General features: G+C 36.6%; 1 protein-coding gene across 1 annotated transcript; it reads left to right on the top strand.

The window, feature by feature from the left end:
- The first annotated feature begins 3,418 nt into the window (after window positions 1-3,418).
- LOC143851649 (small ribosomal subunit protein eS19z-like) lies at window positions 3,419-10,747 on the top strand. Its single transcript, XM_077361124.1, has 4 exons — window positions 3,419-3,608; window positions 8,447-8,537; window positions 8,666-8,849; window positions 10,348-10,747. The coding sequence occupies exons 1-4, from the start codon at window positions 3,525-3,527 to the stop codon at window positions 10,418-10,420; spliced, it is 432 nt and encodes a 143-aa protein (XP_077217239.1). The 5' UTR covers window positions 3,419-3,524; the 3' UTR covers window positions 10,421-10,747.
- Window positions 10,748-15,749: the final 5,002 nt, after the last annotated feature.

Below are 15,749 nucleotides of genomic sequence, written 5' to 3'. Positions count from 1 at the left end.
TATTTCAATGATAGAGTTTAATTTCTTAACTTGTTACTGTTATTTGTTTAATAATCTAATTTGGTGTTATATGGCATTACTTTAATATTGGCATTTAGCATGCATTTTACAGACAATATAATCATATCATACCCAAAGACAGTGAACATGTGCTATAGATCATATAACAAAGGCATCATAAATTCCTTGAACACTACCAAAGAAGTTGCCTTTCTAGTAGCCTAAAGTTATATTTCAAACAAATATAACTTTACATTTCAATAAATAAACCATGTGAACTTATGTGGAAGCAGAAATTGAATGTCTAGAACCCATCATTTAAAAAAAAAAAAAGACTTGAAATGGTAGAACTCATCATTTCAAAAAACGACTAGAACTCATCAGCAAGAATAATAGATAAACACGACTGAGTCAAACCTCTACTTGACCGAGTTGACTCCCTTTTACCTTGGCCTAGTCTGAGTTCTGCCTACATAGTCAATCAAAACTTTTTTGACTTGTTCGAGTTAAATGAAAATTTGACTGTGTGAATCCTTGACTCACTCGAGTCGACTACCTTTCGTCTTGGCAGATTTCAGCATCTGATTCCAGGAAAACTTTATGAAACTGAACCTTGTTTCCTGCAACCAAAGAAAAAAAAAAAAAGAAATTGTAAGGGAACAACAAAAGCTTGGTGTAACCCACAAAACATGTCTGCATATATAGTACGAATCTCATCAGAGGAAGAACAAAAACCCCTCCAAAAAATAATGTGAGCTGCATTTGAACAGGGTGCCCCAAAGGGGTGACCTGAGAACACAAGTGCATGAGAAGGGCTTCTTTTGCCTCTATTTTATAGCTCCTGTGTTCTCGGGTCACTCCTTTGCAGAAAATCTCTGTTAGATAAAAGATTTATAGTTTCTTCTGCTTATGTTCTTTGAAAGGAGATTGGTGAAGATGGGTTTGGGCTTTCTGCTTTATAAAGCTCTGTACAAGAACATTATGTTGACATTCTTCCAACATTATGTTGACATTCTTCCAACATTATGATCTAGGTACATACAATATTTCCTACAATGCTTTTGTGATTTTATATGCTGTCTAAAAAGTACAGTGGGGCCCACTTCATAGGATGATCCAAATCGTTCATCTGTTGAGCCACAGCTTAAATAGGTTGTACCCGGCAAATCATCTCCCTAAGAAGATCCTAACCCTCCTACCTATAGGGGTTTGGAGGGATAGGATCATCCTATGGAGATGATTAATTTTAAACATTCTATTTAAGTTGTAACCCAACAAATGAAGGGTTTGGATCTTCTTATGGAATGGCCCCATTGCACTTCTTGAAAAATGCTTGACTTCACATGCACGCTCAGCGCATACAACCTACTTATGGTTGGGAGATGTACAACCTATTTAAGTTGTGACCCCCAACAAATGAACGGTTTGGATCATCCTATGAAGTGGGCCCCACTGTATTTTTTGAAAAATACTGGACTTCACATGCATGCACACATATAAAATCCAAGGTTTAAAATTTTGGTTTTGGTACCGGTTTCGGACCCTAAAATTTTGAAATTTCGGTTGAAATCTGGTACAAAAATCAAAACTAATATTTTATTCAATATTAAATTTCGGTGAAATATTAAATTAATTTTTTTTAAAAAAAAAACAGATTTTTTGGGTCAAATTTCGGAAAAACCGAAATTTTGGCCGAAATAAATGACCGTTTCGGTTTTTTGTGGTTTCGGTGTCGGTCTCCACCGAAATCCGAAATTTAGGATTTTGGTCGAAATTTAAAACCATGATAAAATCTAAAAAATGCTATAAAGAAGTCACTTTTATACTTCTTCCTGAAAGACACTTATTGGGCCCCACTTCTGCCTAATTTATGTGATCAAATCAGTTGAAACACGCATGATCAGGCACGTACACATTGGCTGGGCATCCACCCTTGATATCTGATCCAACAGCAGCCCACTTTTCCAACTTTTTAAGAGGCTGCTGTTGGATCAAGTATCAATATCAAGGACAGATGCCCCGCTAGTGTAGGCTCCTGATCAGGCACCATGTAATTTCTCCCATCTAGGTTTTAGCTTATAAAATTCAGGTTTTACCTTACTGAATCCAGGTTTTAGCTTGTAAAATCCAGGATTGGTCTATAATATTGCCAATGGCGCCAGGACTATGTGTGAGTGACTCTTTAAAAATGTCATTCAACGAGACTTCCGATTCTCTGGAGAGATAGAAGAAGCATGGAATCACTCCGAAGAATGTTTGCCAAATTTTGCCTTAGCTATTATTTTTCTAATCCTTTATCTAACTGATGAGATCTCGATTTAACATGAGACTAAGATCTCACTTAACATGAGACTTAATAAGATCTCACTCAGTAGTTCCGATCAAATCAATGGTTTAGACTATCCAACATGTGTGCTTTGTGTATAATAAACTTACTTTTCATTTACTCAAACACATGCATTAAACTACAGCTTTCACAGCACAACTCTCATTGATTTTGAGCAAGGCTTTAAAAGGCATCTCTCTTTCTAAAAGATTATCCATCTCTCTCTCTCTCTCACTCTCCCCGCCATGTTTCAATCTACAGCCGAGCTATCATTGGATTCTCTCCTCATCTTCTTTATCTGCAATTTGATAATTGCCACTCTTCTCATTAGTAGGCCTAAACCCGATTCGCCTTCCGATTATCAAGAACTCAACGCACCATCTACAACAATCATGGGTAGGATTGAATTGGAGAAGAAGAGAGAGAAAATGAAGAAGACGTCGAAGAATTCAGAAGGAAGTAGAAGAATTCATCGATAAAGTCAATAAGAAGAGATGGAAGGTGGAGAAGATGCAAGGACGCCTTTTTTAATAAATTTGCAATGAAAGAGTAATAGTAATTTGTTGTTCTTATTATTGATGTTCAATGTTTAAAAACTCGGAGCCGACTGTAAAATGAGTTGACTCGGGCAAGTCAATGGTTGATGTGGTCAACTTTTCATTAATTCGAGCAAGTTAAAGTAGTTTTTATCGACTTGGTAAGTCAAAACTTAGACTTGAATGAGAACTCGGCCAACGTAAAAATGAGTCAACTCGGGTGGATCAATGATTGACTCGGAATGTTTTTAAATCTTGTTAAGCCTAGTTCGTTTTCGAATATGACAACCACAAATATTCCATGAAATATTATGCCGTGTTTGTCGACCATGAAAATGTTTTCCCTAGAAAATTAGTCTACTAAGTGTTGAGATAAGCGGGTCAAAAAAAAAAAAAAACAAAGAGATCACAGCCATAAATCGTAGGGTTAGGATCGTCCAATGAGAGAATTTACAAATAGCCCCTTCAATTGCCCAAATAAGCAAAGATATTCAGGTCATAAAATTTGTCGAAACTTAAAAAGCCAGAGCCATTACCGTAATTTCCTTCCCGGAGCTCATATACATCACAAGAAACCCTAACCCTAGTTTTCCCTTCCAAATCTCCATTGGGCTCGAAGGGCTGAGTACAAGAAACCCTAACCCTAGTTTTCACTTACAGCCATGGAGGCTCCAAGAACTGTGAAGGATGTTACGCCTCGCGATTTTGTGACGGCCTATTCGTCTCACCTCAAGAGATCGGGAAAGGTAAAAGGCTTTCTATTTCGATTCTCTCGTTTTAATTTTTCTCTTTCGAAAACCCTATTTCTTCGTATGTGTGATTTTCTTAAGGTTTGTGGCTGTGGTTTATGATCTGAATGGGTCGCATGATCTGAGTCGGGTGTTTTTTCTATTTAGGTAATATAATTCTTAGGGTTTAAGCTCTGACAATTAGGGTTTGTTTGTATTGATTGCTCCTGTCTTTTCACTGTGGTGGTTTCTTTTGATCCTTTCCTACAATTTTATTCTATAGTCTATCGATTTCCTATTGTTTTTTGCAGTTAAAAGTAGTGCATTATTATGTTTTCTAGGGTTTTTGTGTATTATTATGTTTTCTAGGTTTTTTTTTTTAGGATTTTGGGTTAACAATCAGCCTATTATTATTATTATTATTTTTTGAATGGTAACAGAATTCATTAAAAAGAAGACTGAGAAGGTCCCCCTCAAGTACAAATACACATATACAAACCAAGAAAACAGAGACAACCCTGCAACCCTACAATTATACAATTAGGGTGGTAAAAAATAAAAAACTCTAAAACCTGCTTAGAAACTCCATCTTTTGCCAACTTATCTGCAATAGTATTAGCAGATCTTCTTGCATGCTGATATAAGATTGAAAGCCCTTCCGATATGTCTTTTATCTCATTAAAGAAATGAAGAAATCTCCACGGCGGAACCAAGAGCCCCTGAGCCACCTTATAACATTAAGCGAATCACCCTCTACAATACAACTGCTTAACAATCAGCTTATTATGATGTTTTCTAGGTTTTTTTTTTTTAGGATTTTGGGTTTTCTAGATTTGGATGGATATTTAGCTGTTTTGAAGATTCTTTTTGTAAGTCGTAGGATTGAATTTTTTGTTTAAAGTTAGTTTATTATTATGTTTTCTAGGGTTTTTTTTTTTAGTTTTTGGGTTTTCTGGATTTGGATGGATATTTAGGTGTTAAGCAGATTCTTTTTGTAAGGCTTAGGGTTGTGGTTTGGGCTTGTATTGATGTTTCTGTTGGTCCACTGTCATGTGGATTCGTGTCGCTGTGTTCTACATTTCTAGCTGGGAAAGGGATATAATTTTAGGACTACCAAACTTTGTAGGCTGTTTTAATCTCCACTGTACAGGCGACTTTTATATCAGCAGTGGCACTTCTTGGTCATTGATCACTGTCCAATTACATGTGCACATATGTGTATGTACTGGTTTTGTTATTTGTTTTTTAATTGATAGGATACTGTTTAGCGTTTGAATTGATCTTTTAATATGCATTTTGCCTAGTTTCTGTTCTTATTTGAATGATCCATCCCTACTTGCGTGTGTTGGTACTGTTAGATTTGCATGTAGAATCTATGCAAATGTAAACTCTTATATCTACAGGATGCAAGTTGGGGTGTTGTGCCCTTGTGGGTTATATCGGTTTTGTTATTGTTTTAAAGTTTTTATAATTTCCGTACTGCCTTTCTTGCATGGTGAACTAGCTATACTTTTTATTTTCCGTGGTTTGTAGTCTTTAGGTTGCTGTTCAAAAAAAAACTAAGAGCTACTCACCAACTCCCCGAGTTGACTAGGTCATAACTTGGCCGAGTTTGGGTTTTGCTCTAGCAATTGAAAACTTCTTTGAATTGTCCAAGTTAGTGAAAAATGACCGCTGCAATCAGTGATTGTGCCCTTGTGGGTTATATCGGTTTTGTTATTGTTTTAAAGTTTTTATAATTTCCGTACTGCCTTTCTTGCATGGTGAACTAGCTATACTTTTTATTTTCCGTGGTTTGTAGTCTTTAGGTTGCTGTTCAAAAAAAAACTAAGAGCTACTCACCAACTCCCCGAGTTGACTAGGTCATAACTTGGCCGAGTTTGGGTTTTGCTCTAGCAATTGAAAACTTCTTTGAATTGTCCAAGTTAGTGAAAAATGACCGCTGCAATCAGTGACTTGCCCGAGTCTACTAGATTTTAACGTACCTGAGTTCTCATCAGAGTACTTTTTTGGACTTTGCTATAGATCTCTTGTTAATTTTTATTTCGATCTTTTGGTTTGCCCCCTTTCATTGTTATCTGTTTAATTCGCTCATAGATGTTAATAATCTTCTCTCTATTTTATTTGTTTCTTGATCTGGTTTACACACAAATTTGTTGAATGTAAGGCTGTAATTTTTGTAGGATTTATGATTTGGACCATTGTTTTGAAAATCTTACGATTTACGGTTCGATTTACGATTCTTAGGCAAAACGATTTGAATCCCATGATTGAATCTTAATTTGTATGAATCTTACGATTTTTTATTGAATCTTACTATTCGATAGTAAATCGTACGATTCATACGATTTATGCGATTTATCCAAATTAAGTTTTGTATAAAAGAAAATATGTCTTTCTTTCAAAAGACCTCATTTCCTTTCTACATTACAAGAAGCCTTTGAAATTCCTCTCATTAGAAGGAAGAAGACAGAGGAGGAGTAGGACTTTGAACGAATCGAACCAGTCGAGCACAAAGCATTTGTTGAGGGCATTACTCACATCGAGGTGGGAGACTACCATAATAAGGACAACATTGATTTTCTTCTTTTATGATTGATGTTTGTCATTTGATGTTTGAGACTTTGAGAATTGATATGATCTTGTGTCTTTTTTTAAAGATTATTAACCAAGATGCATGGGTTTGGATGAGAATGAGATGATTAGTATGTGTCAAGTTTGTCAGCAAACAATTCATATTACGATATTGAATGCTAATCATGGTAGTTTCTGTTTGAATTAATGAATTTCGATGAAAAATGAATAATTGGCCATTTTTATTCTTTTAACTTATTTATAATTTTTTATCATACATACTTTTTTATATTTTTGAATGAATCTTACGATTTACGATACGATTTACAATCCGATACGATTCGACCCCGATTACGATTTACGATTCGATTCTAATTTTCAAAACATTGATTTGGACTTCTACATTGCTGTCTTTCTCATCCCATCATATAGATCTGTTTCACACTGAGGCTCATATGAGTGTTTTTCTTTTTCTGCTGGTCATAATTTTTTTTTGAAGTGTTTGAATCAATGTGTTATGTTAGCGCATCTTTATGTTTTACTTGTATTTAAGATGATGTTCCTCTGAAGATACAGGTGTATTTGGGGTTTTATTCTTTGTCCATATGGTGTTAAAATGGTTAATTGCTTCATCTTTGTAGAATTAGGGTATAGAATGTGCAGTTTCTGGATGAGTTTTGGTTACAACAACGTCAGAATTATGAAACAATTAGATGGAAGACCCCAAGTCCAACATTGATTCTATGAATTTATTCTCGTCCACATCGATGCCAGGCTAGTCGTGCCTATTTGAAATAATGATTGAACACAAATAGGAGGAAAAATGGACGCCTCTGTTGTGTGATTTGAATAACCCATAAGTATGTTTATTGTTGCCTTTGGAAACATCTTCACCTGTTTGCACTATTGTGCTAATTGTTTTGTGGTTCAATATCATTATCATCAGAAAATTTTCCTGTTCTTTTTGGAAACCTAATTGCAACATCGGTGGGTATGCAGTGCAAATCCATGGAGATATATTATACAGAGGCCTAGCAAAATGGAAATCCATTTAATAAAAAACACGCGATCCTCTATCGTGGGATCCCGTTTTAGAATTGTTTTTCTTTTTATACAATTCCAAAAAGTGCCAAGTAAACCCGGAAGGGTGTGGCTCTTTGGCGTAAAGTCATGGGTTTGCTCCCCAGGGACGAGCGTTCGAATCCCCTCTTGCTTACCCGATGCGCGTGGTTTCTGGGTGATTGCGCGCATCCGTAGGGAAATAGTCCTACCCCTGAAGGGGGTGGGGACACCCTTCGTTACCAAAAAAAAAAAAGTGCCAAGTGCAGTAGCATCACTGTTCAAAAACTCGTCAACCGTTGATTTTGAGTCTACTTGCTTTTGACTTTACTTATTATAAAACTGTTATCTCTACCGGACTTTGAAAACTGATTGTGTGAACTGTTGACTTGTTTTGCCTTGGCTATGTTCTCATCCGGGTAAGGGTTTGTTAACAGTGATTGGCACATGAACACCTGGACACATAACACATTCTTGGTCAGGCATGGGCAATGAGATTGTCAACATGTTAATTTTACTTCTCTTCAAACCTGACTAGTTGCCTACCCTGTTATATGTTGTTGTTGTAAGATAATTAAGTCACATTAAAATAGTATAAAGTATGCCACACACACATAAGTATGAACTCTATTACACATCGAGAACTTCATTGGAAGATGCATCCATTATGATTGGCCACCTGCAGCTCGAATTCCTGCTGCTGTCAACCATTCAAATTGGTTTCAATTTAACACTTGACATTGATTGTGTGGCCATTGAATGTCTCTTTCTACATCATAATGGATAATGTTATGTCTAATTGAGAACTAAATGCACTGTTCTTATCAATGGGAAATAATCTAATTCTGATGAAGACTGAAGAACTATCATGTGTTTTGCTGTCATGATTTAGGTTGACATGGTTTGATTTTTAGACTTTTGAGTCGATTTGCCCGACGTAAAATTGTGTTGTAAGGAACACTTGATTCGAGCCATTGACCCTTCAACAGACTTCTTGAGTTTTTTTTTAATCAACTTGTAATGTTATTGTAATTTGAATTGTTTTGGCTTAAGAGGATATCAGCACTTGTTACTATGGGAATACCATTGTAACAATGTTGCTCTATTTGTTGAGCTATGCTTTGCGATTTATTGTTGAAGTTCACATCTTCCTCTTTAATATTTTGTTCGAGTCGTTTTTTGTGCTAATGTGGGTTCTTTTTTTATTTTCGCTTGGTAAATAGGTTGAGCTACCTCACTGGACCGATATAGTGAAGACTGGTAAATTCAAGGAGCTTGCTCCATATGACCCGGATTGGTACTATATCAGAGCTGGTACTGTCAACTCCCTTTGATGTTTATTTATTTATGCAGAGCTTTTTCATTGTTATTATCTTTCAGTTGAATTAGTCCACTAGAAATGTCCGACACATATTTACGAATTTATGCATTTTTCTTCCCAGCTTCTATGGCAAGAAAAATATACCTCAGACAAGGTATTGGAGTAGGTGGGTTTCAGAAGATCTATGGTGGGCGCAAGAGAAACGGGAGTCGCCCACCACATTTCTGCAAGAGCAGTGGTTCCATAGCTCGTCACATCCTTCAACAACTTCAGAAGATGAACATAATTGACATTGATCCAAAGGGGTGAGTCTAGCATTGTGATTTTACTTCCACTTGATTGAAAGTCATTGAAAGTATTTAATTCTTTATGGTTGTTGATGGTTATCTAGTTCTCTTTCTCGTTCAACAGTCCATAGGTGAATATTACAGAAGCAAGGTTTGCCGTGTCCGACACTCCGTGTCCGTGTCGACATGCGACAATTGTGTCCGTGTCCACAAATCATAGCTTTTTTCTAGATTGTCTCCTTCCTATCTAAATGGATTGAAGCCTTGAAGGTCACCATCTTATTTCTCATCACTAGTGGTGCTTCTCTCTGTTTTTATCCATTGGAGGCAGTTGGCTATTTTCTAAATTTTCCACAAGTCATTTTTTTTTCTTTTTTCTCCCAAATTGCTTGCAATTGATGTTTCACTCCCCTCCCTGCTAGCTGTAGGCATCCTTCCATCTCGCATATTTTTCCAAACCATACCATTTTAATGATTTCTCATCACTAGGGGTCTTACTCTCTTTCTCTAGTGGAGGCAGCCGAATGTTTTCTAAGGATGTATTCTTCAACTCTCGACTTTCAGAGTGGGTGGAACAGAATTGCTAGAATTCATCGGGTCTCGTTGCTCATAACTCTAGATTTGGAGAAGTGGGTGAAACAGGTCAACCTTGCCATTCTAAATCTGTTTCAGTATCCTCACAGGAAAGCACTCAAAAGCACTGCCAAGAATGGTTAAAGAACTGGACCTAAATTTCTCTCAAATTGCAATTCTTGTTTGTTTTCATCCCCTTTTCCTTGAGCTATGATTGGAAACCATGAATGAATTCCATGGAATTTTAGTTTACCAAGTGTTGGGAGAAGAGGGGTAGGGAGAGTGGGAGGATAGAATTAAGATGGAAGACTGAGGATATGGTGTGTATTGGCTGGAAAATATGGAAAACAAAATCTCCATTCACTCTATTTTGAATAGAATTTTTGTTTTGCCTAGTTTTTTTAGTCCACTATGCACCATCCCCTTATTCATGCCCTCTCAATTATGTTCCTCTCCCACCCTCCTTGCCCCTCCCCCACCACTTGGTAAACAAATATTCAATGGGGAAGAATTTCATGGCTGCCTAACATGGCCTGTGTGTCAGCATCTTCCTTCTCATATGTTTTCCCGGAACTCTCTCTCTCTCTCTCTCTCTCTCTCTCTCTCTCTCTCTCGCTTTCACAGACCTGATAAGCAACAGAAAAGATTTCTGAATGTGTTGATGTTTGCTTTGGGAAATGATTTCAGCACAACTATGATTTGATGCATGCGCTCATGTATCTTGTCTTTTAGCATTTATTAATTGTCAGGTAAGTGCTTTTTGGGGACAGTAAAAACCCTTTTACAGCTCTTTAAATATAGAAGACAAGAAACGTGAGCCTCTTGTATCAAAACATGTTTGTGTTGAAATCATTTCCCTTTGCTTTATGTTCTTCATAAAGAACGATGAACGAATTAATGGTATCAATCACTAATTTATCTATTTATTTTGGGTGTATTCCAGTGGGAGGAGAATTACATCCAGTGGTCAGCGAGATCTTGATCAAGTCGCCGGCCGTATTGTGGTTACTCCATGACTCAGTTATTGTTGACTGCTGCTACTGTTACTGTTTTTGAAGGATTCTCTTGGTTATTGTTACTCTGATTTTGCAGGGTCTATCTAGTTTAGATGGTTATAGAGAAACTTAACTAAGTTTTTTTTTTTCCTCCTCCTTAGCTGACTACTTGAAACATGGTTTTTGAAGTCAGATTTTATGTATTGAAATAGAGAGGGTCAAGATCCTACATCTGTCTTGCTTCTAAGTGGATGGGGTCACTTTTTTTATAAATGTGTGTTTGTTTAAACTTGTACTTGTAGGATACTTGTATGAGTATCGGAATCTAGAATTTGACATGGATGTTGAGGGTTGGCCTTCAAGAAAGATTTGTGGATTCCTCAAAATATTTTAAACAATTTTCAAATTTTTTTTTTTTTCAGAATAGCACAGGTTGTAATCATAAATTGAATATTTAAATAGACTGAGTAAATATAGGGAAATGATTTCAGCACTACTATATTTTTATAATTTCACTAACTCATCTTGTTTATTATTTAAATCACTGTTCAAGGTTATTATGGTTCACAAAAAGACGTCATACAAACCAATTAGTAAGAAAAAGACATTCTGCTTTTGTGCAATTATTAAAGAGTGGTTATAAAGATATCATTTCCTTAAATATAATGTTTTATGCGATTTGCTAGCATCCATCGCAGAAGGCATTTCATGGATGGGTTGTTGTATTTTAGAGCAGCATTATATTAATGGAAAATGATAAAAAAAAATGGGACTTTTAACTAAAATTATGAAAAAAGGGTTGAGTTGGCTAAATTCTGTGAAAGGGGCGAAACGGACCGTAAGGCATGTTTTAACACAAGAATGCCCTTTACTTGCTTTTCCCTCCAAGGTAAGAAACGGATCTCAATGCATTTCACCAATCCTTTTCACCTTTTTATCTTCTTCTTCCTCACATCACCATTGCCTTTTGCAAAACTCCATTGAAGACTGGTGAATCTCCCCTTAAGAACATGTAGATTTTATTGGCTCTCTTTATTTTCTTCGGCTATGAAACATAAGGTTCTCTGATAGGTCCATTGTCAAACATTTGTTTAGGTTTAACATATTATTTACAGTGCTATGGTGTATTGTCATCATAATCTTTATTTGTTAGGGATTTTTATGGTTTTGTTATTGTCATCATCATATTTACAATGCTATGTTGTATTGTCATCATCTGTCTATCTTTATTTCTCTATCTCTCTCTCGCCATCTATGTTTCTATTTAGAGTAAAACTCGGTTGAAACTCCTATCTATATACAATCAGAACCACTATTTAAATGTGTAGAACGAATATTTAGTTCTCAGAACCACTGTTGATATGTGGGAATCAGTATTTAGTCATTGCAACCACTAAGTAGTGATTCCAATGGTATGAATAGTCGTTCTGAATGTGGAGATACACTGACGACCCTATGTAGAAGATCAGAACCACTATTTAAACACTTAGATAATCTATTTATACCGTCCTAACCACTATGTAGACCTCTGAACCGCTATATAGTGGTTCCGAGAGTATAAATAGTGAGAATAAAAAGTTCTGCAGTCAAAACCACTATAAAAGTGAGAATGAGTGTATAAATAGGGGTTTAAACACTCAGAACCACTAATTAGACCTATGAATTCGAGGTATAAATATTGGTTCACACATTATAATAGTATTTCATTAGGTGTCAAAGTTGTCATGAATTTATGAATAGTGGTTAAAATAGTTGTCTAAACACCCAGATTTTATGGTGGTTCATAGTTTAGAAGGCCTAATACTTGTTTCGAGAGTAGAAATTGTGAGAATAAAAAAGTTTTATAGTCAAAACCACCATAAAAAGTAAGAATGATTGTATTTATTGGGGTTTAAACACCCAGAACCACAAATTATACATAGGAATCACTATTTACCACTATGTAGTGGTTTCGAGGTATAAATCGTGGTTCCGAGGTATAAATATTGGTTCATACATTCTAATAGTATTTTATTGGGTCTCAAAGTTGTCATGAATTTATAAACAATGGTTTGAACACTCAGAACCACGTTTAGATGAAATGGACAACAATTAAATCCTCCCAAGTACTAATTGTGGTTTCAAGATTCCAAGGAACTACAATTATAGTCAAAACCACTATAAAAAGTGAGAATGAGTGTATACATAGTGGTTTAAATACTCATAACCACTAATTATACAGTGAGAACCACTATTTATACCTTAGAACTACTATTTACTACTAAGTAGTGGTTCCGAGGTATAAATAGTGGTTCCAAGGTATAAATAGTGGTTCATACATTCTAATAGTATTTCATTAGATCCATTATCCTTTTTGGAGTGCTTTTCGGATCTTAATTTCTAAGTCTAGGTCACAGTATATTTTGAGTCGAGTGGGACCATCCATCAAAGTGTCCTAAGTCCAACTGATATTGTACATAGTTAGAGCTTAGAGTTCGGGATCAAGAGAAAGTGGAAAGAAACTCGAGAGGATGGACAATTTTTATCCAAACAAAAATACAGAACATGAAATGTTGTTTGAAGTTTTGAGTATTTTTTCCATAGGCTGATCCTTGCCCTTCAATCCACAGAGGTTTCCATAATCCAAATTTCCTCTATGGATTGGACCTATGGAAATGATTTTTTGGACACAACCTATTTGCATTGTGGCCCATCTAATGGACGGTTTGGATCATCCTATGCTGTGACCCGTACAATACTTTTTGGGAAAAATTCTGGAGTATACGGGTTTACATCTTATAAAAACTCTTTCTCATGAAGAAACAATAGGTCTTCCCTACCACGAAGTCAAAAGCCAAGCGTATTTATGTAATTGAACACAATTTCTAGAAGGGCACTGATAAATTCACCCCGTATTTTTTAAAATGGAATGTACAGCCCACACCATAGGATGATCCAATCCGCCCAATTGATGGCCACAACATAAATAGGTTGTGCCCAAAAGTTATTTCCATAGATGATCCCAACCGTCCAATCTATGAAGTTTCCATAATCTGAGTCCCTCTTTAGATCGGATGGTTAGAATCATCCTGTGGAAATGATTTTTGGGGCACAACCTATTTACATTGTGGCCTATCAATTGGGAGGTTTGGATCATCCTATCGTGTGGGCTGTATAGTCCATTTTGAAAAATATGGGTTGAATTCATCTTAGAAGGGGGTTGTACAATTGAATTCATCCTAGAAAGGCTTTCAACACTTGGTGTGGGGAAGAAGGTAAAATAGGTGAATAGGGTTTGTGAAATGCATTGGGATGCGTTTCTCAAAAAGATGGAGGGAAAAGCAAGTAAAGGGCATTCTTGTCTTAAAACATGCCTTGGGATGCGTTTCACCTCTTTCTCAGAATTTAGCAAACTCAACCCCTTTTTTTTCATAATTTCAGTTAAAAGTCCCATTTTTTTTTTTTTAATATCATTTTCCCTTATATTAATAATGCTCTCATGCAATTGACCATCCGCGAAATGCCTTATGTGATGGTCCCTAGCAAATCCCATCTTTTAGGGAGTTGTTATGGTGAAACATGGTGAAACTCTTTTTTTCGGGATGCTTGGTGTGTACCCTCAGGGCTGTTTGAATCCCTCATATATTGTATTTGGATTTGGAGTTGAGTTTTGAATACAAAATGAATAGATCCGGCAGCTCATGTTGAGGGGGAGAGAGAGAGGGAAGGGGGTACTTCCTATTGGAGAGGAGAAGTTGAGGAGCAAAGAGGGTGAAGGAAACTGCCAGATCTGTGGATTTCCAATTTCTTATTTGCAAATCTGAATTTTTCCACTGTCAGTTGCTGAATTGGAAATCCAAGAATTTAATCGGATCCAAATTACAATGCAAAAAGGGCTGTAAATGCGAGAAATCTAAATCAAATTCTTCTGTGCATACAAACGGGCCCTTAGTTTTCTCTTGGAAAGTTGTTTAGAAGGAATTTTAAGAAGTTTGCAAGTGTTAAAAGGCCAAATACATGAGAGATTTATTCCTCCTTATGCATTTAGCCAATTGATCAAGGGATAAGATCATCAAATCAAGGTGTGACCTAGGAAAATTAACCCATTTGCTGGCTGGATCAACGGACAGATTGCGTCCATGTGGGGCCCAAATAGTTAAGCCAGGCAAGAACCTAATATTAAGGCTTCTTAGCATTTCTCTTTTCTAATTGGTGTGATTTTGGGCTATCTAGAGATCCACGATAGTGCCTATTAGATGGACGGTTCTTGTAAATCAAAAGTGGGCCATTATTCAGTTGTTTTTTGACAATGAGGTGGGCCCTACTGAAGCATTCTTCTAGTGATGTTGATCACTTGGAAATTTTGGCCAAATATGATAAGAATAATGATACGGTAACCGAGTTGGGACCGAGAGTAGAACCGAACGAATAGCCTCTTAACGCATTATCAATCTTTGCCTTGATTTTTGGCCTTTTCTCTATGGAAATGACAAAACTACCCTTCCCAGGCCATGTGACATGTGGGGATTTGTTAGGTTACACTCTCGGTCCTGCTCTCAGTCTCCATAGCAGCACTCGTATGATAACCCATTCTGCAGAAGGATGTGATATATCTTGCCCACCTTTCACTTCCCTTTTGCAGGCAATGATTTTTTCGCCCCACCGTAGGATAATGCGCCCCCTTCTTACGTGAAAAACCGCATGGTTTTAAATTTGGGAAGAGATATTTACGGCCCTTTCGATCACCGGAGACACCTAGCGCCAGTGTACGTGGCAATCAAAACCTCTGGATTCTTCTGACATCAAGTACATTAGCCTCCTTTAAGTCATTAATACACTGATTCTGGGTGTCCTGGTGATTAAAAGGGGCGTAAATATCACTTCTCTTAAATTTCGGTTTCGGTTGGACCCCACCGAAATTGAAATTTCGACCGAAATCCGAAGCAACCAGAAAAAACACTATTTTATTCCATATAAAATTTTGGTAATTTCGGCAGAAATTTCGGTAAAATGTTAATTTAATTAAAAAAAAGACAGGTTTTTGGGTGAAATTTCGGACGAAATAAAATACCATTTTGGGTATTAGTGATTTCGGTGTCGGTCTCCATCGAAATCCGAAATTCTCGGTCGAAATTTAAAACAAGGAATAAAAGCGTTAATGTCTGCTCACAATTCACATTAAAGAGGGGGCGCGCATTATCCTACAGTGGGGCAAAAAAATCATCTCCGTTTACGAATCGGCCTCCATTTTGCAAATGCACCACAACACGAGGTTTCTTTTGCAAATGGCCCAAAAACCAAATGCAATACAAAAAGAGCGATGATTTTTTCACCCGCTATAGGATAATACGCCCCACTTGTAACGTGATTT

Source organism: Tasmannia lanceolata, unplaced genomic scaffold (assembly GCF_043159265.1).
Source record: "Tasmannia lanceolata isolate RefF3 unplaced genomic scaffold, GAP_Taslan_0.1 ptg000018l, whole genome shotgun sequence".
Taxonomy (NCBI): Eukaryota; Viridiplantae; Streptophyta; class Magnoliopsida; order Canellales; family Winteraceae; genus Tasmannia; species Tasmannia lanceolata.
The sequence above is the reverse complement of the archived record's forward strand: the minus strand, read 5'-3'. Positions and strand labels throughout refer to the sequence as shown.